Genomic DNA, 25483 nt, shown 5'->3' with positions numbered 1-25483 from the left:
TAACCCCAAGTTTGGGTCAAGAGAGCAAAACATTGCAGGTCACATCATACTTTGCTCCAAATTCATTATGATACTGACAAGAAAGCAAGGCAATAATGTAGTGTATATTGCCTACATTACTCTTTTTTACAAACAGAGCTAAATGGATGTGAATTAAATGTTCCCTTGTACCCTACACTTCATGAAACATCCAACAATAAGTTAGTCTTGGAATGAAAACACTGCTTACCTTTACTTAAGCTCTGCTGAATTAATGACTAAAACCATGCACAAAAATATCTACTGAACGCCATTTGCCCTTTAACAAGTGATTTCCTTGGACAACACATCCAAGGAAAAGACTATAAATAATGTCTTTGTATTGACAAGTGTTGTGAGGGTGATTCCTATTAATACATTATGCTAAGCTATTCTCCCAGGGAGCTTCTTGGCAGTCTTTTCATTGCTAAATCCAGGTAACTATTTAAAATATACAGTCTTGACTTTGGACTTCGGTAGGGTCCAGGAATTTATGCTGCCTGGGCTGAATTTTAAGTTTATTCTGTGCCTTTGTGTAAACCCTTGACAAAGTCTATCCACTTTCTAGCATATAGTTAACACAGTATTCAGTTCCTTTACTGGTACAATAACCACATCCCTTTAGCAAGCCGAACCTTGAGAATCTGGTGGCTATGAGAATTTTTTGCCTGAGGTTTCAAGGCTGTTTAATTTTTAAATGTTTCCTATCAAGCCTTCAATCCAGCATTCCTGTGGTTAAACAGTCAGAGCTGGGAGAGTGCTGTTCCATTCCTGAGGAAGACGAGTTTAGCTGGCGGATTGTCACATGCAATTAGGCACGCTGACATAAATCAAGCCCGACATGCAAGAAGATCTTCAGTGGTGGTCTTACGCTCGTGTGCAGAGCATGGTGCAGTGGTGGCAGGGGGAAATGTGTGTACGTGTGTGTGTTGCTTGAAGGTAGACAGAAGCAGCGGTAATCCAGGCTGTAGATTAATGCCTGGGGCGTAGACTGCTCCCAGAGTAGGGTCATTCAAGTCAACCCCCCCCCCCTTCTCTATCTCTCTTTCTCTCCCTTTCCCTTTTTTTCCATGAAAATCCTTCACTGAGCCTCAGTGATTATATTACAGGCCTAATATACTCCCATTTGTTTTATTTGGTCCATTAGAGGGTGGCGGACTGAAAAATGGCTTCACAGCAGATGCTGTTACAGTGATGCATTCATTCCCGAAAGCTATTCATGGAGTTTCCAAAAAAAAAAAAGGAAGTATATGGACACACGTGGACATACGTACACAACAAAGAAGGCAGGTGATTATGAAGCAGGGGTTTAAATGATAATCTACCGCTGCAAGCTGTGGACTTCAGCTCCTCCCCAGCTCACAGGCATGAAGCATTTTTCTGCATTATTATGGACAATATTCTAATAGACTAGTACAACCTCAGTTTAACTGAGTAAAAGCAACCAGAATTGATGCCTTTTACTCGGTCAAGTTACTGCAAGCATTTTAAATGGTTACATTTTAACGTCCTGTTAATACAGGAAGGAATAAAATCTGATGGGGCATGATGTTTTTGGAAAATAATCACTAACAGGGTGGTGAGATGTGGCCTGGCATGATTTTTTTTTTCCTGAAGTAAAACCCATTTATACAACATTCAATATTGTAGAACGTCCCAGCAACAAATTAGTTCCTGGTATCACCACATTATAGCAGCTGGAAACAGCATTCCCCACACCAGACTCTTTCTCTCTCTCTCTCTCTCTCTCTCTCTCTCTCTTGAACAAGACAAAAAAAAGCACAGCTTGGCAGAAAACGTAAAGGAGCAGCTGACACTGGAGACTCCTTAAATGTTAAATAAACCTCTCCTAAGAGAAAGCACTATCGTATTAACGCACATTTTAATCCACTTATTATTAGTAGCATATATATATATATATATATATATATATATATATATATATATATATATATATATATATATAAATTTCTTCCCAATTTAGTCAGCTGCCAATTTCCACCCACCAGTATGCTTCCTTATCATTTGACAGCTACCAACTGGAGGGGATGAGGGTTAAAATGTGCTTCCACAGAGACCCATGCAGCCAGCCAACCTTTCTGAACTGCTCGTGCTGCTCATGCTGCATAATAGGGCAGTTTAACACACTCGGAGGAAAACACTATCTTCTCTCTTTCGCATACATAAACTCACGATACACATGATTGGCTAATGTTTCTGTGAATGAAAGGAGAAGGAGCGAGTGTGCCATCCGTCCTACTCAGAGAGCATGGCCAATTTTGCTCCATTGGCTCCCAGCCACACATTTTCTATTATTAGTTTATTATTAGTTATTAGATTATTTGATGTGTCCACCATACAAGCTGCTGTGAATTTGCTTTATAGTAAAACTATGATTTCCATTGCAGCCGGAACTACTGTCAGAGCTGCTGTTATAGAAAATGAATTAACACCTTCTTAGTTAACAATTAGGTTTAAGAATTCAACAGTGCTACAATATAATAGGTTTGACAGAAATATTTGGTATAGAAATAGAGGATGATTTCTGTAAAGCTTTATCAAAGCTCATTAGGTGACATACTGTATGTGAGGAGGCCTCAGTTATCAATACTGTTCCATACTGTCGTATCTGTAACTTTTTATCCTTATCTTGCAAGTCATTTCTTTTTCATTAATAATAGCCCATTCATGAACCTTTAAGACATCTTCTACAAAGTATCTACCTGTCATCTTTTCTACTTCATATAACATATGAAGCGCTAATCCAACACAAACTCAATTATTTAAGAAGCCCATTTGTCAGTTGCATTTAAAACACGGCTATGAAGCAGTAATTTACACCTTCCACAACTTGACTTAATAAGGAAACCCATGTGTCAGTTAAAATAATAGGAATGTAATAGACACTTTGCAGAAATGTCTCTAGGCTGAATGAATGTGCTGTTAGTTGCGAGTTAGGGGTAATAGATCATAATGATAAGTCAGGCCACTTCATTATTTCTTGACAGTAATACACGCATCAGTGATCCTTGGGCACTCATGACCCTGTCGCCAGTTCACTGGTTATCCTTCCTTGGACCACTTTTGGTAGGTACTAATCACTGCATACCAGGCACACCCAACAAGACCTGGAGAAGCTCTGACCAGTTGTCTAGCTATCACAATTTGGTGCTCAGATCCTTACGCTTGCCCATTTTTCCTGCTTCCAACACATCAACTTTGAACTGACTGTTCACTTGCTGCCTAATTTATCCCACCCCATGACAGGTGCCATCATAACGAGATAATCAATGTTATTCACGTCACCTGTCAGTGATTTGAATGTTATGGCTGATTGGTGTAAATCCAAGTAGTATTACAGCTGTGTCACCTTCCGTGTTTGTTTATGTGCCTTGAGGCAGCCGGACACACGCCAGCTGATGTTAGAACAGTACTGATGCGTCACTGAGTGAAACTGATGTCAGTGAGTCAGAGACTGACAGCATTATAAATAGAAATAAAAATAGGTTGTTGAGATGATAGATAGGTATGTAGACTCCTTTCGAAGTAATAGCAATAGGTCTGCAAAAATCAAACAGGTTGCACTGCTTAATTTTACATTACTCTTGTAACGTAATCAACAGACTACAACAGCCCCAAATCTGAAACATTATAACAAGTTTCTGAGTTTATCCTGTTAAACAACAAATATATAAAAGCTCAGGCCTCTCTCGTCTGCTCTTATGTAATCAGAAGAGAAGTATTTCCCACAGTCTGAGCGTCATGTAGTGCTGCTTATTTAGATCAGATTATCAGCTCCTAAAGGCCCAGCTAAGTTAACGTTTTTGAAAGGTGATTATGGGAAAATTCAAATTCACACACCTTTTCCAATGAACTTCAAATTAATCAGCCAAGTCAAAATCGGTGCCCAAATTTTGCTTAACCGTTGCACTTAGGAGTCTATAAAGCTAACAAATGATGACATGGTCAGTACTGTTCCATTATGTGTAAGTGACATTATTCTTTTAGATCCTGTACAAGAGCAGTAAAGCTGACACAATGTCAAACCGATTTGTCAGGCATTCAGGTTTGTTGATGGAGCGACTGTACAATGATATCCCAGGGTGACCTCATGCCTGTGTTACCTTATGCTGTGTTCCTTATTAGTGATGCTGTCATCGCTAGACCTGCAGGAGTCCCTGATTGCACTCTGATCATAATAAGCACCCTTTTAAACCAGCGTTGGATAAGATTCGGTTCAATACAGGTTTATTTAAACGGGGCTTTTAACAATGGACATTATCACGTTTAAATTTATGGCATTTGTCACAAAGCAGCTTTACAGAAATCTAGATATAGAGTTAGAATTAAATCCCTAACGTGCAAGCTAGAGATGAGAGTAGCAAGAACAAGATGAGACAACATGTGGAAGAAAGTTTGAGTGCAACCAGACTCAAAAGGGAACCCATCCTCTTCTGGGTGACACCTGATCACGATTAATGAGATTATATGTCAATACGCTTCCACAGTTCCACAAAGAGCACTCCTGAATTTGTTGAAAAGTACAAACAATACAAGCATCAGTGTCTTTTTTGATTTCATTAGAGTTCATAGCTTTAAATCTCTAGTATCCAAGTGATGTTATTTCTAATTTCCCCTTGAGATCAATACAGTGTCATCTTATCCACTGAAGAATGAATGAGACATGAGTATAGACTGCTTTCAGTAAGTGCAGTCTTTAGGCTATATTAGATATAAGAGCATACCTAATCTATTCTCTCTCTGTCAAACTGTTCAGGATGTGCAAGCAGGTCCATGAGTTGAAACATGATAAAGAAGCATTATGTAGTTAGAACTCCATAAATTTAACTTATCAGTTCCCCAATAGAAAATTGTAAAACTATAAGACAGGCATTGATTAACATCCATCTTCCTGCTCCCTTAGTTACTTGTGAAGGTCTTCATCAGTGACTTACAATTCAGAACGCATTCTTACAATAGAGATAAACAGTCGAGAGTTAACGGTCTCATTCAAACCACTTACAAGGGGCTCTGTGGCAATGCTGGGACTTCAGTTCACAGCCTTCTGCTTACTAGAACACAATCTTATCCATTGAGACTGTGATGTTATTTAAGGTATTTTCTGTATTTATAATAATAATAATAATAATAATAATAATAATAATAATAATAATAGGGGGCACGGTGGCTTACAGTTTAGCGCATTTGCCCTCTGGGATTGTGGGTTCAAATCCCTCCTCCACTCTGTGTGCAGTTTGCATGTTCTCCCATGCTTTAGGGGTTTCCTCTGGGTACCTGGGTTTCCTCCCCTAGTCCAAAGACATGCATTGTAGCCTGACTGGCATTTCCAGATTGTCCAATGTGTACTGTATGTGATTGTGCCCTGTGATGGGTTGGCATCCCATCCAGGGTGTCTCCTGCATTGTGCCCCAAGCTCCCTGGGATAGGCTCCAGGCTCCCCGTGACCCTGTGTAGGATAAGCGGTATGGAAAATGGACGGATGGATAATAATAATAATAATAATAATAATAATAATAATAATAATAATTTTAAAAACATATGCGTGGTGATTATGGAAAACCTGTCTTATGATTTTTCTGGGGTGGGGGGTAAGGGGTTGGGTATCTCTACTTAGAAAAACATGAATATATTTTACCAAAACAATGTGGGCATGTTTTTATTTTAATATTTGAATGTTGCCTAAGAGCTCCCTACAAGGACCATGTTCTTTTACAAGAACTTTAACACACACAGCAGTATAAACAGACAATCTGCCTAAAACTTTACAAGCTATTTCCTCACACAGTGAATGTCACATTGTGATCAAGTTGTCACATAGAGGAACGGACATACGCCTAATCAGTTCCGTCGTAATCAGATACCGACTGTCAAAATATCTGCCATGCTCCTGTGCCACAGTCTAGAATCTTAAAATGCAATTTTCTCCTTTTTCACTTATTGAGGTAACCGGACTTTAAAATGCTATAGCATTACTTGGCCATATTCAGCAGCACATAGCACTGAGAGTTAATTCAGGACTGTAGGTGTTAATTGAACTCAGGGGATTTTGCCGTGAATACAGTTCATGTTGATGCATGACTGGTCCCTAATGAAGCTGCTCTGTCCTAATGAAGTGTTCAGTATAATCAATGTGTCTCTCTGCTATAACAACACTCCCTATTTACAATCCGTGCCATTTATTTTTAGTTGAATTAAAGGTAGGGAAAATGCAGTTAGAGAGATTTAAACTTTACTTAGCCTAAAAAGATATGCATTGATGGTGATACAGTGTCATGTATTAAACGTTATGAAGGTGAGGACGGATGCAAGTGCAGATAAGAGCTTTTAATAAAGAGAGGTAGGCAGACAAATCCAAATCATGAGACAATAGTATAGTCAAGAAACAGGCAATAGGTCAGGCATGAACTAGGAAAGGCAAGAATCGTCAATGAGGAACAAGAAGCAAGATCAATGAACATAAAACAAAATGAGGAAACAGGTACAAACGCTTGGTAAGGTGAGAACACTCAATTCTTCGCAAAGTCATGGTGTTCAAAAAGTCTCTTATATAGCGTGGAGTGAGTGAGTGTGAGATTGGCAACAGGTGTGTGTGTGATTAGAATTCTGGAGACGGTGAATGTGTGTGTGGGAAGTCCATCCATGGCGGCCATGTTTGTAGGCCGCAGTGCAGGATGGGAAAAATAGTCACTGGTTTGCTGTGATATGACATACAGTTGCAATCAAAATTATTCAACCCCCATTGTAAATCAGGTTTATTGTCAAAATTTATACTTTCAGCTGTTTGTAATGAACAAATCAAACAAAAGCGATTGAAATAGTTCAACACAACGAATGCTTCAAGGGGTTTCTCCAAATTCAACTGAAAATACTATTTATAATGGCTTCTCCAGTCTTAAAATTATTCAACCCCATGAATAGAATCCCTCACAACAGCACAAATGTGCAAAACAGATGTTGTCTCAAGCACACCCAATGCAAATAATTAAGGGCTTCATCAGTTGCACCAGGTGTGCATGAGCTGGAACACATGAAATACGTGAACTGGCTAGGGGTAGAAAATTTATGAACTACCTGGACGGGGCAGAAAAAGGAAGCTATCAACGGCTGCAACTGAGATTTCTGAGAAGGCAGGTTGTGAAAAACCCTCGAGTGACTGCAAAAGACCTGCAGCAAAACTTGGTGGCAACATGCACTGAGGTTTCAGTGAGCACAGTAAGGCACGTACTAAATGCAGAAGGTTTCCATGCCAGAACTCCAAGACATACACCACTACTGACCCAGAAGCACAAGCAAAGTCGCTCAAAATCATATAAATAAGCCACAGAAGTTTTGGGATTCTGTTCTGTGGAGCGATGAAACAAAACTGGAACTTTCTGGCACGATGGATCAGCGGTATGAAGAAGAATGAAGAAAGAACACTCTGTCCACAGCATGGTGGTGGCTCAGTGATGCTCCGGGGCTGCTTTGCATCTCCTGGCACTGGAAACCTGCAGTGTGTGGAAGGCAAGATGGATTCATTGAAGTATCAGGAAATCCTAGGAGTAAACGTCATGTCGTCTGTGAGGAAGCTGAAGTTTGGGCGTCACTGGACCTTCCAACAGGACAATGATCCCAAGCATACCTCAAATTCCACCAAGGCTTGGTTGCAGGAGTCCTGGAAGATTCTACAGGGCCATCACAGTCACCTGACTTGAACCCCGTAGAAAATCTCTGGTGGGATTTGAAGAAGGCGGTTGCAGCACGCAAACCCAAGAATATTACTGAACTGGAGGCCATTGCTCATGAGGACTGGGTTAAGATTCCTCAGGAACGCTGCCAGAAGCTATACATCTCATTTGCAGCAGGTCATAACAGCAAAAGGGTGCTCTACTAAGTACTAAAAGATGCTTGCCATGAAGTGGTTGAATAATTTTGAAACTGGAGAAGTCATTAGAAGTTGCATTTTCAGTTGAATTTGGGGAAACCACTTGAAGCATTCATTGTGTTGAACTATTTCAATTGCTTTTGTTTTATTTATTCATCACAAACAGCTGAAAGTCTGTACATTTTGGCAATAAACCTGATTTGCACTGGGGTCGAATAATGTTGATTTCAACTGTATAGACTGAAGTGCACAAGATAAAATAAGCTGCTTGATGTTTACATAACGTATTTGAAGGAAAACTCCACCCTGAAACACATTACATATGTATATATTAAAATATTTGTGCTATGCTTAATAAATCTGGTCATAATTTGTTTGTATTTTTGTTATTCTTACGTCACATGTGTGTTTAATAGGAGAAAAAATCAACGCTCTCATACATTAAAGTGAGATTTAGATGTGAGCTCCTTAAAAACAATAACGCAAGAGCTTCTTTTCTGACTCATCATTTTCCAGTGACATTTAATGTCCTATGAAGGAGAAATCGAATATAGAAGTAGTCAAGACAGCAAATGCTGGAATGCCTCAAACTCCCAGTATGCAATGCAGCTATACGATACATTTACGGCAGAGACTTGACTCAGCTAGTTAGCGAGCTATGAGATGACAAGCGTGATTGCATTGATGGCGATAGGATCATGAACGTTGAATCTTTGGAACCTGAACCGTTCAAGCAGAGTGTACAGATGAGATGAGAGAGCTAGAAACACTAAAGTGCTGCTGCATCGCTCTCTTAATGTAGTTGAATGAAAGAATTTTCAAGTAAAATCTCAGAATTTTGGATGCCATTAAAGATCTCTAAAGAACTCTAAAGATGAATATACATGTTGTTCAGGGTGGATAAAAGTGATACTACTATAAACCCAATCCTGCCAAAGTCAATGAGAAGCTTTTCAAGGTTAGTATTGTGAAGAAACTCTAGGGAAGATAATCAATAATGAAACAATACATCCTCCCTAGAGTCATTTTTGTACTCTTAAGGAGCTGGTTCTATTAATAAATTGTACTGATGAATAATTTAAACACAGTAAAAAGGGGAAGCCAGATGCTATTGCACACATTTATGCTTTTATCGCCCTCTAGTGAAAACAGAATAAAACACAGCGAGGCTCTTAGCGTTTTAAGGTGTAAGGGAAATTCTTTCTTTAGCTGCTTAATTTTTGTAACATGTAATCCTATCCCATATTGGGCTGTTTTTGCTGCAAATTTACAGCCATAATATTTATGAAAGACTCATTTTTCATTGTCTCATGTAGGCCTAAGAACAGCTACAACATGGCCAGCTCGGAAATGAAAAAAGCAGGAGGAAACCGAGCCCCTCTCTGGTCGTGAATGCTGAGGAGCTCACTGAGTAATCACAAGACTGTGTGCTTGTCAGCAAATATGTTATTGGAGCCAGGCATATAGAGAGACGCAGACAAGCTGCAGACAGATTCTGACATCCGGGCTTTCAGTTCTTTCCAGTCTAATTTGATACGATTAGACTCGATTGACCCATCAACCCCATCAGGTCTTAACTTTAGCTCTGAAACAAGGCCTGTGTACTTGGATACTTGATGATAGCTGAACTTTTTCCAAGAGCAAAGATCATTTGCTCTCTGTTCCTGTAACGAAAAACACCATGTGGTCAGAGTGCACACTGGAGAGATATTTAGAAATCCTCTGGTAACTCTAATACCTTAATGAGAAACAGATTTGGACGGAAATGACAGATCTCTCAAAATGGCAGGAAGAAAAATCGTTTTTTTTCTGGTCATTTTCTGTACACGCTTCATTAAAAAAATACTTCCTAATTGGCACTGGTGGATGGTTTCCTATTTGCTGCATCCGTCGAATTCATTCTAGATGGTTTTTGATGTGGTGCAGGGAATTCAGTGCCTCTGTCCTCTCCCTCATGTGTCCATGAGCCAAACAATGTGGCTGGATTAAAAGGGCAAAGACAAAACCTCACCAGAGGAAAATAAAACTAGTCTAAAAAAGTAAATTGTTGAATTTTTTGATGCCTCCACCGCAGGCCACGAATCAACCGTCCTTATTTTGGAATAACTTTGGCATGGGAGTCTGAATTTACAATACAAGATGAAAAAATAGAGAGAGATGCTATTTTCAGATTAAATATTGCAGTCTAGCTCTCCTCTATACTAGACATAGAGTTGCCTGTAATTTGCCGAGTTTTGGTTAATAGTTTGGTCAGACAGCGTTGCATAAAAAGAATGTTAGCTCTCATGAGAGGAATGTGTGTGCTGCTGAGGTCATGGGCAGATTTGTGTCATTATAAAAAGTCAGCGTGGGTGTGGTCACATTCATGGCTTGTGCCTAGCAACAGCAAATGGATGGATAAAGCTGAGCCGGCAAATAGCTATACTAGGGGTGGACGGGTTCACTGGAGGATTCCAGAGAGATGGATCACTGAGGATCTGGCAAACTGCACTTGTCTTCATTGTATTTGAAAAAGATTTTGTTATTAAACGGAACTACCAGGATTTAGGGCTCGAGTAAGTCTTGTCTTGGTTTGCAACACAAACCATTTCAAAGAGAATGCGAGTACACACAGAACGAGAAATGCAACATCTGAAAGGTTTACGTACATTTTATTCGTTTGTAACAAGGCCTCCGACATGTAAAGAACATTCAATCGTACCACATGTTCATGGCATTAATACAACGTTATATCATAACAGTACCAAGGAGTATTTTATCTGTGTCAAACTCACAGATTCCAAAAGAGTCATTTGCAAGGCACTGGCCAACTACATCGTATCCATCTAAAAGATATGTATGACAGGGATGATAAAACATTTGGCAGAGCAATACAAATTAGTGCTTTTGTTTATTCCCTTATCAGCAATACGAATGCTCCAAATACCGTTATCTTGTACACCACTGTACATGATTATCACGGAGCATTTGTTCATTTGGTTGTGACTCAAGATCCTCAAAAACAAAAAGGAAAAGAAAAAAAAAAAGTGCTGGCCCTGGTCACAAGGCCATGTCAAAATATTAAGACAAATTTTTCTGTTCCCTTATTGTCTCCTCTCAGGGAGTGAAAGAAAAATAAATCTACAAATCAATTACAGTTTGGTCGCTCACAAATCACACAAATACAAAAATAGCATTTGATGCATATAAAGCACTAATCAGGTATATCAAGGCAGCAATATACTGAAATCAGGCAGCCTGTGAACTTGATTGGAACAAGACTGCGGTGCTTTAAGTAGAAAACATTCATTATATGGCAAAGCGATTTCTTTGCATAGTCGGTCGATTTGATTTTGCAGTTAATACTGACAGGAAGTTTTTTCTTCCGCTTGTACATACCATATTTGGTATAAAACCTAAAGTCAAACACTACATACCCAACTGCTAATTAATCATCTGCTGCTGTCTGGAAATGACCATGACAAACTAGTAGGCAAAAGTATAAAAGACTATAAAACTGCAATATGCACAATATGTATTTCAACAGTACCTCTACTCACATGTAAGGTCATACACAACATATGGAACAATTAAATGCAAATACAATAATACTATACATGTAAAGATTAAGCAATGCGCTGCGAGATTATTCCATGAGTGGTTTAGCTACTGTACATCCATGTCAAAACGCTGTAATGTTATGAAATACTACAGATGGGGTTTTTTTTTTTTTGAAAAGCTTCGAAAAAGGCACTTGATGGATTGAACCGTGAGAGAACGACTGGTAACATTCACAGTTTTGCGTGCATCTACGCTGACCAGATTATGCAACTCGTACCCTTGCTTCTGCAATATCACATAAGGAACCTACAATTTGCATGAATCTGATAAAACACACAACTGAACTCTCGAAATGTCTTATTTTAAAGTTGTGTAACATAAAGAAAGTGGTGAAAGGCAGACGAAGAGGTAGTTAAAACCTTGCAAACTAAGCGTTCCATTAGTAATGCTCAGGATTTGCTCAAATATTCACACTGAGTGTGTGAGTGTGTGTTTCAGCCTTGGTAGAGGTGTGTGAAGGGAAGTAAAGGTTGCTAACAAGAAAATCCTGGGAGTTAGAGAGAAAACAGCTAATTTCCTTCAGATGTGTGCCAGGAAACAATGAGAAGAATGTGTGGGTGGGGTGGGGTGGGGGGCTGGTGTGACTGATACTTAATAATAAGCAGCTATCCCATTTTTTTTAAACAATCAAAGTTACCACAATCAAAGAAGCTACTGGCTGACAAATCCGAGATTTGTAAATTCACAGGTCAAAGTTCACCTAGATAAAGCCAGCGTGAAAAGAAATAACCAGTACCAAGAGCAAATCATGTCCTGCGTCCTTTCCCCTTCAGTGAATTTGTGTTTCCACTGGGAGAATTTTATTCATGTTTGGTCTGACTGCTGCTTTTTCTGAAAAAGAGTATGGAATCATTGTTTTCAGGCAACTCCAGTATCGCCATAGCGATAAAATGGGGTAAAAAGCAATACATGGTATGGCTAAACCATAAATGTTGGCACTGCTGCCCAAGTCTGACCAATCGCACCTGCTACCTACAGTTATTTTTATTTATATCCATCTGCAATATTTTCCAGAGGAACTCGGTTACATTTTCTAAAATATAAATAAATTTGTCATTTCTGTCTTTTTTTTCATGCATTACACCATCTAGTGCTAATAGCTTTTTGCTAAATGCACTGCTGTTACTGGAACATAACATAAGAATGACACAATGAACTAAAATCCCCTCCAAACTGAGACAATGCCGTGGTACAGCTACATACTTTCTTTGTATGTAGTAAGATCTTAAATTGAGGCTTGCTGAGTCCGAGATCTTTTCTTTTTTGGTTGCAATCCTAGTCCCGATGCACACCTGTGGCTTGCTGGTGATGATCAGAGAGACTGCAGTCAGGGTCTTTGTTCGTGTGTCAGCTAACCAAAGAGGCCTAAAAATTCTCTTTGAAATGTATCTTGTATGAATGAAAGTGAGGAGTAAACAATTGGAGTTCCAATGCATCATGATTAAAAAGCTGAAAATAAAAAGAGGACCTGTAGGGTCTTAATCGAAACCTTGTAAGTGCTATATACGCTCCATGCACATCTTGTAGGGCAGACTAGAGAGGAATCAGCCCACAGGCAAAGTATTTAGTACTCTTAAAGTGCAAAGAATTAGTATGACACAAGTCTAAGACAAGGATATAAATAAAAAAATTGAACTAAGTACACAGATAGCTCCTTATACAACAACAGTGCAGGAGCTTTATGAATCCTTCAGCATTCCCTTCATTTCCACATGAGTACTATACTGCATAGAGTACCATATTGTACATAATAATCAACATTTACACAAGTCCTCCAAACTCAACCTCCTTTCCAAAGACATTCTTTGTGTGTGTGTGTTTTTTTTTGGCACTGATTCCCAGGGTTTGGTCCAGTATTGTTTATTAAGGCATCAGGATTGGCTTTGTGCAGTTAAGGCTGTCTGTGCATCAGTAACATAAGGGCGGATGGACCAGGGCTCACCAGCGCCCACTCACACTGGCAATGTCGGCATGGTACTGGCGTGGCAGACGCCCGCTGGCGCCGCCCTCCAGGAACGAAGACCGGATGTTTGGTGGCTCAAAGAGTTTCCTTCGGTTCTTGTTCAGATCTGTAAAACACACCAAAAACATTAGTAAATAATGCACCTTATGAATTATGTCCGTTTTAACATTGCAAGACACAATAAAAACTTATCCCAAATGTCACTGTATGCATCTACCTTACTTATTGATTTACAGATAAGTGTGTCTTGGTAGTATGTGGTACTCTCTCTCTCTCTCTCTCTCTCTCTCTCTCTCTATCAATCTATCTATCTAATACACAGCAAGTACTTTTGATCTGTAGAGAGCATTTACATATACACAGGCTTAACAGATCCAGAGCTCCATGGAATGTTTTTTTTTCTTACAGAGGACACAAAAAGTGAGGGAGGATGCTCTTCTCTCAGCACATGATTCCATCAAGCCAGACTATACTACATTTTTGACTGGCTCAAGACCTCAGCAAGAGAAATAAACACTGGCCCACAGGCATTTCCTGTCCTCAGCACAAATTGGCCTTGTCCTTTCTGTACCTCCAAGCTCTGGAATTCACAAGCATGTCAGCATTGCCCAAATATAACAAGCATTAACACTGAAAAAGGCAGTATTGCGCTAACCTCAGACCTAGACTCTGTATTTTAATCCACTGGGGGACCACTGCATCAAAGGAATCACCCTTGTTACATTGTAGAAAGCCGTTATTGTTATTTGATGGTTGGTGCTTTTGCCGCAACTATGTTCAAAGTGGATTGCAATGATTTGTGCAAATTTTGATTGAAACCAAAGACTGCCAAACATGGGAACAAACTCAAATGGCTGACAGTCTAGTATCTAGATATAGATATAGACAATCACATGGAGCCTGGCATGTACACTAGTAGCTGACAGCTCCATCCATCCATTCATTCATTCATCCACTCTTAAGAGGAATTATGGCTGGGTCTTCTGAGAATCTGAATGTCTTTTTTTTTATCAGTTAGGATAGTAGGAGAAAAGATGTACCTGAGATGGCCAGCAGCATTTTCCGGCGAGCTCCAAATGTGGTGATGCCCAGTTCCTTCAGGTCTTGATCGGTCAGAGTGAGGAACGTCTGCAGGTCAATCTGTGAGGCAGACAAAATGGTGTCTATTGACCCTGTAGGAGCTGACATATCTCGAATGGTCTAACGCACAATTCTCAGTTTGGATTCTCATTCTCTTAGGCCAGATGTTTAAAATTCAGCATCTCAAATGAGTCCAGGTTTTTTTTGGTAGATTCTATATTACATCTTACAGACACCCTTAGCCTGAGCGACTTACATTTATCTCATTTATAAAACAGAGCAGTTGAGGGTTAGGGGCCTTGCTCTAGGGCCCAGCAGTGGCAGCTTGGCAGTGCTGGGATTTGAACTCATGACCTTCCAATAAGTAGTCCAATGTCTGGGCTAGATTCTAATTAGAAACACAGTTGCTCCAAGTTTATGCATTCAGAAATCTGATTATATGACTGGAATACAACATGGCCCAGCTGGGGGTTCTTAAGCCTGACAACTTTCTTCTATAGCAAAGGATAATATTTTAAACCTCTATTTGATAATAGTGAGCACCTCCTAGAAATTCCTTTTTTTTAAGCCAGTACCTCCTGTTGCTGAAAGACATCTGTGTACTTCCCTAGGCCCAGCTTGCTGAAGAGCTCTGGCAGGTCGGAGCCTTTCACAGAGGTGCTGAGGTTACAGCCGTTACTCCCGGTCACTGAGGAGATGCAGTCCATGTAGTTGCTGCTGCTCAAATAGTGTTCCACTGTAAGAGAGAGACATAAACAGAACTGCTCTATTCAAACACGCTAACGTGTCTAATTCACTAGTATATTATTAAAGCAACTAGTTTTTGTTAGCCAGCATAGCAATTTTGAGCAAAGTGTTTTCACCTCACTGGCAAATCCACCCTGTCCCAAAGAGCGCAACTGTGGTCATGTGGTCCTCAACTGTCCAGGTAGATCAACAGTCTTGAAGGAGGACTGCAGGTCTTACCTGACTTGTTCTGCTTCCTCTTGGGACTGATAGGTGTTGGGAAATCGCTGTGTGACGGGAGCCCGCTCCCGTTCCTCTCCCTCCAGTTGTCCGAGTCGCTGCCACTTCCCACTCCTTCTCTGCTGTTGGAGCGTGACAGCGATAGCGGAGATCCCTGCTATGACACATGGCTCCATCACTACTGTTCACTTTAGCCACAAGCATCCCTAACTCACTGACCTCGAAAAAATGATCTCAGAACGTCCAAGAGATTTGCCTTGAGTCTAAATTTCAGTATCAAGCACTGTATCAACTCTGAACAAACACCGACTCAATACACCGAGTCTGCATTTCCTCATCACTGACCAGTAAATGCTCTCAAACAGGTTCTCAAATATTCTCAGCACTTTCTGCAGCTCATCAACTACTGTCAGACCTAAGGCTTCACTCTAGACATGGTAACCCATTCCCAAAACACCGTGAGAAGACGCAGTGGCTGTTCTCACCTCGTAAGTAGTGGACATTGTAGGCTTGTAGGACACATGGTTGGCCCTACGCAGCTCCTTGATGGTTTCCGCAGGCATGGACTTGGAGAAACCCAGGCCACTCCACGTGTTTGTTGGCGTTCGCACCTCTGTCACTACCGGCTTCTTCAGCATGGCTGAAAATGCACCGAACCACAGGTCTTTCTGTGAATTCCTTACCATAATTTCAAACGTACAAACTACTTTTATCGATGTGCCCTGAATAAATCAATCAAAACAAGAATGTTGACTAAGCAGTGGCAATGTCAGGTACACTCTATTAATAATAATATTTTACTACTTGGCATCGTTAATGCACGACCAGCACATGGAACGGAGAAAGAGCTTATTAGGATCTTGTTTATTGTAACAGTATTGCAGGATGTTTATTGTAAAATGAACCAAGGCTGTAATGACATGCTGAACACTGCCAGATCTTCTGCCCTTGGAAAATCAGCAGTTCTATTCTACTGGCACGGTGGATTAAACATACATGCAGCCTTATTTTGTTATGAACATTAATTCATTCCTTCGTCTTCATTAACCGCTTTATCCTGAACAGGGTGGCGCTGGATCTGGAGCCTATCACCCTGAATTGTATGCCAGTCCATCTCAAGGCACCATGAACACACACATTCGGACACTCATTCACACCTAGGGGCAATTTCGAGTCACCAGTCTAACCACCGGCGTGGTTTTGGAGGAAGTGGAAACCGTGGTTTGGAGTGAGAGGAAACCGGAGACAGGAAATCGGGGATGAAAAGAAGACTCTAAAATTCATAAGCAGGACACCAACACTTCAATAGAGATTAAGTTTGTCTACCACATACCTTTGGTTGCCAGCAACTTCTTCTGCTCATAATCAAAGGCCTAGAGAGAAAGAGTGAATCAGAGAGTGTTTAGGCTATGTGGGGAAGAGGACTGTCATCCTATATCGCCTGTCAGCTTGCTTTACAGAGAAGCAAAGGCACAAACTAAACACTGCCTCATTCTGTCACAAGTATTTACCATACACTAATGGACAGACTTATGTTTACTTTATACTAGGTCCAGTAAACAAAAAAAAAAACACAAAGTCTGAGAGGACCCTTAGCATGTGAGACACTGGGAACAAAAATACAGTACATTCAAACCTACGCAGCATGGCTCACTGAAACAGATTTAGCATATAAATTTTTGTTACAGACATGAAGTCTATTTCCTGAACACTGTGACGGATGCTGTAGCCTAACAGAAAATGAAACAGAAGATGGAGGACATGAAAAGGCACATGCTAGAGTACCTGCATGTTGGAGAAGGAGGACTGCGGCGGGAGACGGATGCGCTCTGAGTTCTGCTGGGCGGCTCGTTCGGCTGCTCTCTCACTGCCTGGAGCCCGTTTATCTGCCACGGGACTCTCGGAAGCACTGGAGTCCGAGTCGGAAAGCAAACAGTCAGAACTGGAGCGGCAGAGACAGAAAACGGTAGAGTAGAGGGAATGAGAGAGAAATAAAGAGCAGGAGACGGAGCAGGAAAGAGAACAGAAAGTAGTGTTTACTTGTAATATAATGACGACAGTGATGGCAACACCTTCCTAATTTACAACAGAAAAAATCTATTCCAATAACCTACTGTAAGTGACTCTAGTCTCTAGTATACATGCTCTCAACATCATAGAACCGTCTGCTTCAGAAGCATACTGTCACTGGAGACTATTCATTTGATTCAATGCAATTCTTCTACATGAGTCACACACCTGCAGGCATAGATAGCATTCATAGCAATTTATTGCCCTACTTAAGTAAGTTGTTTGATGTTTGCCGCTGACCTTTAAAACTGCCCTGAGCACTAGAAGAAGACCTGCTGGGACACACGGCTTATGCTGGTTAATAGCGACTAGGTTTCCGGTAAACACTGTGGTACAGTATGTTACAGACAGCAATCCAATTCCTTGACTATACACATCCTGATTAACAACCTGTGTATGTTTCCTATCAGATACTAATAAACGTAAGAGGAGTTTGTGGGTTACTCAAATTCAAAAATAAATTTTCTTTCTCTTGTAATAAATAAGAAGCAATGATCCAAATAAATCCAAGTGTGCCAATACATTCAGTAAAAAAGTAGATCATTATGAGTGCAAACATTGTAAGAGGAAGTTAAAATATGTAACACTTTTATGTGACTTGTGAATGGCATGGAAAGGTCATTAAAAAAATTGTTATACTACCCTATGAGCACAACACAGGGAACAGGAAGCCATTTAGGTTTCTGTCAACCTCAGAGAATATGATTGTATATATATATATATATATATATATATATATATATATATATATATATATATATATATATATATATAAATATATATATATACATATATATACACACACATATATCTCCATCATCTTCTATACCGCTTATCCTTCCTTCAGGGTCACGGGGAACCTGGAGCCTATCCCAGGGAGCATCGGGCACAAGGCGGCGTACACCCTGGACAGGGTGCCAATCCACCGCAGGGCAATCACATACACACTCACACATCCACTCATACACTACGGACACTTTGGACATGCCAATCAGCCTACCATGCATGTCTTTGGACTGGGGGAGGAAACCGGAGTACCCGGAGGAAACCCCCGCAGCACGGGGAGAACATGCAAACTCCGCACACACATGGCCTATATACATATATATATATATATATATATATATATACATATATATATATATATATATATATATATATATATATATGAAAACTTAAGTAAATAAATAAAAACAAATTTGAATAAATTTTAAATAAATACATTTTATGATAAATACATTTATGGGGTAATATTTTCTAAAGCTGCCAGGAAAAATACATTTGAAGAGAAAATAAAACATCGTCAGACAATCACTATGCTACTATTGATGCTTGCCGTACCGTTCTGTCATGTAGAAAAGCATTCTATCCAGTGACAATGGCCTGAACTATTTCTAGCGCTACCCATACCTGGACAGGAAAGGTAACCAAATTCGACTTGGATATGTATGTACAGTATATACATGCTCACATGGCAATAGAAACAATGAAAAATGTGAGATCAAGATTGATTTGGTAAGCTGCTACTCTATACCTGTCTGTTAGTGCTTTTCTATACCATATCATTATATCATTAGTAACAATACACACCATAATCTAGTGGTAAGAATGTGAGAACATACTGTAAATGAGAGTTCTTTGTGCCCTGCAGTAACTCCACAGCCTGCCTCTTGCCTGAGGCTGTTTTACAGGAGGCCAGCATCTGCTTTAGTTCACTGCTGTTGCCCGAGTGTGAGGGGCTCCGCGGCATGCCCACCTCCACGAAAGTATCAGATCCTGAATCACAAACACCCATGCACACACACACACACACACACACACACACACACACACACACAGCTCTGAGCCAAATGACAGACATCTTCGGTTAACAATTGTATAGCATGACTACTCTTGACATAAAGGAATCTGGAGTCCACCGCCCTCATTACAGCTTCACTGCTCACCAGAGACAGGAAACTCTAGTTTAATTGACTCCTAGTCTGAGTGAAGGACAAAAACCATACCCTTATCCTGGCTTTTGGAAGTGCAGCCAACTCAAACACATCTTAATGGTTACAATGCAGGAATACGGAAATGCTTGGCCTTCAGGAAAGCATGGCTTAACCATTTGGAACCAAACACACATTAATACATAACTGAACCGGCCAAAGTCAACACAATCCAATTTCAGTCAAAAGAAATGTCAAGGGGTTGGTGCCAATCAAGCAGTTCACCACATTTATCCCTGAATAACATGAGAATTAGCTACTAACTCCTTCATAGCTGGCACTAACAGCAGCAGGAGCAACAATTTCTTCCTGGAGATTCTACTACTCAAGCATAACAAGTATACAAATGTAAACTTACAGTTTAGAGATAATAGCTTGTCTATGCGACGATTCCTAAATATACATAAAGACAATTGCACTAGGTGCCAAGTAAACCTGAACCTTAATGACATAAACTAAAACCAGATCGAATGCATGAAAGACTGGAGCAATAATCATGTGAGTATGCTAAATATGTTCACATCCATACAACAGTGGGAGTACCTTGATCCTGACTGGACTTGCTGGACAGTGGTTCAGAGGGACAGTGTGTGCTGGCGTCCTGGGCAGGATCTCCATGTGCCGCATTCAGAACTTTGTCAGCCAGTGAGGAAGTGGCCATTCTGCTGTACATAGAGCTGGAGTGCTACAGCACAAAACAGATGCAGATCCATTTCAGAGTGCACACCTTTTTCATTCACATGACATAGAACATTTTACCATATTCATCTTTTCTACCCTGACTGGTAGAGAAATATTCGAGGCTATGTTACCTTGCCGTTGAGGGAGGAAACGGCCTTGCTGCAGTCTGTGACTCCATTGACCTGTGGGTCTATTGGGGCAAGGCCAGGTGGAGGGGATGGTGTATTCTGCGTGTAACTCTGGAGCAGGATGTTGGTCAGTGTGGCCTGAGTGGCTGGATGGATCATCAGGGGCGATGAAAAACCTTGAGATTTTGGTAAAAAAAAACCTCATTATATACACTATATAGTCAAATGTATGTGAACACCTGACCTTCACACTCATACGTGCTTGTTCAACATCCCATTCCAGATTTAATCCTCCTTTCCTGTTATAATAACCTCCACTCTTCTGGAAAGGCTTTCCACTAGATTTTGGAGCGTGGCTGTGGGGATTTATTCTCATTCAACCACAAGAGCGTTAGTGAGGTCAGGCACTGATGTTTAGTGAGGAGGCCTGACGTTCAGTCATGCTGGAACAGGTTTGGGCCTCTTAGTTGCAGGGAAGGGAAACTGTAATGTTACAGCATGTGAAGACATTCTACACAATTGTGTGCTTCCAACTTTGTGGAAACAGTTTGGGAAAGACCAAAATATGGGTGTGATGATCAGGCATCCACAAACTTTTCGCTGTACTGTGTATTTATTCACACAAAATAAGTTACAAAATAAACATAATAATTGACAAATTTTTTTCTCCTAACCACAAATATGGTCAAAGTTTGCACTGGAGGCTAAGATTTTTAACACAGACATTTTACATCGAACTTTTCTATGTGAATTTCGAAAATGTAAACAAAAATACCCTGAATTTAGCAATAAATGCCTGAATATATTTGCAAAAATGCCTAAATAAATAATATAACACTTAGTTATAACACTATTGATAGACTATTGACAATTGATGAGATGCATAAAAAAGAATGATGGAAATAAGTTTTTTCTGAATAAATGATGGTATAGGGGAGACTAGTGCACTGTTTGGACAGAAAAAGAGACATAATTAAATTAAATTTAAATTTAAGAAAACAACATCAAAAACAACAACAACAACAACGACAAATTACACCATGATTGCTGAAGATGATTAAAATGATGATTAAAAAGATGATTAAAATGATTACTGAAGATGAATGAATGAATCAAATGTCAAAACTACCCATTATGCTGCTGTTTTGGTGCTTTTCTTCCCATACACGACCGTCTTCAGGATATTTATGACCATAGTTGATAGAAACATTCACATTTCCATTTGCAGGCTTTTTGGGAATTAGTTTAAAACTGTGAAATGTTTGAATGGAAACCCAAATTTGTCTGCAGAAATACTAAATGATTTACTAAAAAGCAGCGTGAGTCTGGATAAACAAATACAAATTTAAAGCGGAAATAAATTATTATATTATTATCCACACAACCTTCAGAATTCCAGTATATTTCCAGCTTCAAACTTTGGGGGGTGGAGCCTGTGGGGGCAGAATAATACCAAATCAGCAGCAAGGAAAACAAACGAGTCCAGTTGTTCAAGGCAGGTTAATCTCTCTCTCTCTCTGTGTGTGTGTGTGTGTGTGCGCGCGCGCGCGCGCGCACGTGTGTATTCACATTCACAGAAGGTTTTGGCTGAAACTGGTGTCCATGAATTAACTTTATTAGCCTCGTAGCTCCAGTGCAAAATAAAAGAAGTAAATGTTGTACATGTCTTGGCTGATTGAATATATTTATGGACAATGGTAAATTATGTACATTTAATTTCTTGTCAAGATATTCCTTTAAATACTTTTTTACTAGCCTTTTTATAGTGTCAATAAATGTATTTGAATAAGCACAGAGCTAAAATGCAGGGGTTATTGCACATTATTCTTTCTCAACTTAATATTAGTTAGTTTGCTAGCTACTCTGGCTAGCAGTTTACATAACATAATAGCCGAATCTAAAATAGCTTGCTAATGTGTGGTTTTATCTACATGATCAAATACGTAGAAGCGTGTTTGCTAGCTCGTTTGTGAACTTAGCTTACTGCTTAAATCAAACAGGTACTGCTGGAGAGGTAGCATTATCTAGGCTAATCACTTAGCTGGTAACACTGGTACAACTGGCTAGCTTAGCTAATGTTGCTATGATGTATCAATTCTGTTAGACGTGCGCATTTGTGGGTGTGGGTGTTTTTTGTGTTTAAGTGTGTAAAAAGCTTTACTGCGTGGCCAAGTTAAAATTAAAACACTGCAATTGATCTATAGCCCAAGCTTCTAAGTTCACTACTATGTAGACTGGTTGAAAATCAGTTGGTGAAAATGGTGTGTTCACACGTGTGTATTTTTCTCACACCTGGTGTGCTAGTTGGACTGGCCAGCGAGTTGGACCAAAGTGTAGGACTAGGTGTTCCAGAGGAGGGGACATGCAGGGGACTGATAGAGCTGTTGAGGGCGTTAAGGAGAGAGTTGGGGGTGGACGGGGCACTTAGAGAAGCAGCTGTAGGACCAAGCAGACCTGAAACATATGTAGAAATCAGAACCATGAGCCATACTGTCCCTCCTCTACTAACAAAACAAGAAAATAAAGAAGGATGTATGGTTTATTTACTCGTAAATCATAAGCAGGAGCATTTACACAAGAAATGTGGTATTCACGAAAATCCAGTTAGTTCATATCCAAAGTGTCCATATCCTACAAGACTTCCTCGGTTTGTGAAAATCACGTCTAATGAGAGTCAGTAATGTGAATCAACAAATCCATAAATTAAATCAAATAAGACTAGCTTTTTAATTAGGACAAAAGAAATGCCATCCTATAGAAGGAGTAAGAGTTAATCTGTGCCTGTGGCAGCCGACACGCTTCAATGGACGAGCTCCATTAGTAGAAGATTTATCGCACACTGCGCATAGGAAGCTCTTTCACTGTTCAGTCATCATTTTCTCGTTTACTGGTTTGTGAGCTTTTTGTGTGCAATTTGTAATTGACGAGTGATCGGCATTCATCAACACACCTACACATTGGCATTCATCAACACACCTGGAAGAAATTTACACACAACTTTACTAAACGACTGATAAACGAGGCCCAAAGATCACCACTCACAATGAACTGCTAATAAACCATTTCAGTAACAATTCACTCTCCTGATACTTTCAATAAAATAAAACAAAAGGTTGTTTATTTATTTAATTCGTTACTACATATTATAACATATTTTATAGCCTACTCCAGGAGGAAGCATGCCACGTTTCTCTTACCCAGGCTGGTGAGACCCAAGCCGGCAGAGGTGAGGATGTCGATGCCCACAGGGCAGCTGAGAGTAGGGGTCAAAGCGGACGGAGGGCTGCTGCTGCTGCTACTGCTGGAGGAGGTGGAGATGGACACACACACTCCACTGCTGTCCAGGCCAAGCAGATAGCGCCGGGCTTCATACATGTTCAGAGCGTTCCTCTCTACACTCTTCACTATCACTGACTGTAGACAAATGAATAAACAAATAAGCAATATGGAGTCACAACATCCTAGAATCCACTTTTACAAGCTCTGTATTTTCCAGTGTTGGAGTTTAATCATGAAATCCATCGAAGCACAATTGGCAAATGATAAAGAACCGAGCACACATTTTTTCATCTGACATGAAAAATATTCAATACAGAGGCATTCTTTAGTTATATAATGTTATTAATGCCAATGAAATCAGTGCCGTTTTGGGTCATTGCTTGGAGAACGATGGAGAATTAGGCTTAGTACAACCTTTTTGGGTTTTTTTTGGTTTTGCTCTGAATCTTTGAGGTTAATATAGCCAACAAATCTGCCTCATAGAAGTCTGCTTCACCCAAAATGAGACAAACTGTATTCCTCAAAACACATCCAAATCATTAGTAACAGTTGTGATGTGACAGATGTGATTTTGGACACAGGATGACTTTCTGTAATATACAAACAAACTTTCACCATGTAGCTGAATACTAACCTTATAGGAGGAGCCATCGTGGACAACTTTGCTGACATTTTTCTATTTGTATTTTGGTGGCATTACATTTGTTAGTATCCATCCATCCATCCATTTGCCATGTCGCTTATCCTAGGGTCACAGGCGGCCTATCCCAGGGAGCTCAGGACACGGGGGGAAGACACTGGATGGGGTACCAAGCCATCACAGGGCAAATTCACACACTATGGACAATTTGGAAATACCAATCAACCTACAACATATATTCCGGAAGCATGGGAAGAACATGCAAACTCCACCCACGCAGAGGCAGAGGAAGGCAAGGCAAAAGGAAGGCAAACGTGCTAACCACCAAGCCACCGGGCCCCCACACTTGGTGGGCAGTGGTTGCTTGGCGGTTAATGCTCTGTGTTACTGATCGGAAGGTCGGGGGTTCAAGTCACAGCACTCCCAAGCTTCCGCTGTTGGGTCCCTGAGCAAGGCCCTTAACCCTCTCTGCTCCAGGGGCACTGTAGCATGGCTGACCCTGCGCTCTGTCCCCAACCTCCTAACACGCTGGGGTATGTGAAGAAAAAAGTATTTCACTGTGCTGAAATGTATACGTGACCAATAAAGACTCATTATCACTACCTTCTTATTTTACACAATCAATGTATATTATGTAGCCTAACAAGCAAATTTATGAACATTTACATACATATATAAAAAAAAATGGATATGCTGTACCGTACATATCAGACTTGCAAAGTGCAAATCTATTGATGCAAAATCTTGGCTGAGTGACTGCCCTTGACATGGAAAATTGTGCAAATGAATCGAAACGCTCCTTAAAGACCGTAATGAAAAACATTCCTTGCGTTGCGGTCCTTCTAGCTAAAATATATGAAGATGATTATAGAAGTGGAGGCCAGCTTACGTGAGCGTGCTTCATCATCATCGACAACTGATATACTGTATGTTGCCCATCCTAGCAGTTTTCAGAAGTACTGCTTTTAAACTAGACGACCCTTCGAGAAATGGAATAACAAACAGGCCAATCAGCATATCATTTGAAGGAAGGCAGATTTATGCGCTGAAATGGCGATTTGCACAGTCTGCTGATTTGGAACTGAGCCGTTTGGGGGAAAAACACGAGATCCTGTTTCGTCGTCTGACCGTGAGCGAGGATATGAAAATGAATGCTGAGGAAAGCTTTCCAGTTTCCAGATT

The 25483-nt window shown here is 40.3% G+C and overlaps 1 protein-coding gene across 2 annotated transcripts in view; it reads right to left on the bottom strand.

Annotated features, from left to right (window-relative positions):
* Positions 1–10537: 10537 nt before the first annotated feature.
* The window catches only part of bicc1b (BicC family RNA binding protein 1b), a 76692-nt gene continuing 61746 nt past the window's right edge, over positions 10538–25483 (bottom strand). The window contains exons 10-21 of one of the 2 annotated variants that reach the window (XM_053639113.1): positions 23580–23796; positions 22675–22836; positions 20386–20558; positions 20117–20258; positions 19205–19358; positions 17298–17454; positions 16846–16885; positions 15998–16152; positions 15513–15669; positions 15122–15282; positions 14507–14606; positions 10538–13572 (exon numbers count right to left, since the gene is read on the bottom strand). In XM_053639113.1, the coding sequence (XP_053495088.1) occupies positions 13442–13572; positions 14507–14606; positions 15122–15282; positions 15513–15669; positions 15998–16152; positions 16846–16885; positions 17298–17454; positions 19205–19358; positions 20117–20258; positions 20386–20558; positions 22675–22836; positions 23580–23796 (1749 nt within the window). In that variant the 3' untranslated portion in view covers positions 10538–13441. The remainder of the gene's footprint in view (positions 13573–14506; positions 14607–15121; positions 15283–15512; positions 15670–15997; positions 16153–16845; positions 16886–17297; positions 17455–19204; positions 19359–20116; positions 20259–20385; positions 20559–22674; positions 22837–23579; positions 23797–25483) is intronic. The other variant, XM_053639114.1, reaches the window with a different exon arrangement.

This window comes from Ictalurus furcatus, chromosome 13 (assembly GCF_023375685.1).
Source record: "Ictalurus furcatus strain D&B chromosome 13, Billie_1.0, whole genome shotgun sequence".
In the NCBI taxonomy this organism is placed as follows: domain Eukaryota; kingdom Metazoa; phylum Chordata; class Actinopteri; order Siluriformes; family Ictaluridae; genus Ictalurus; species Ictalurus furcatus.
This window is presented reverse-complemented; position numbering and strand designations above follow the sequence as displayed.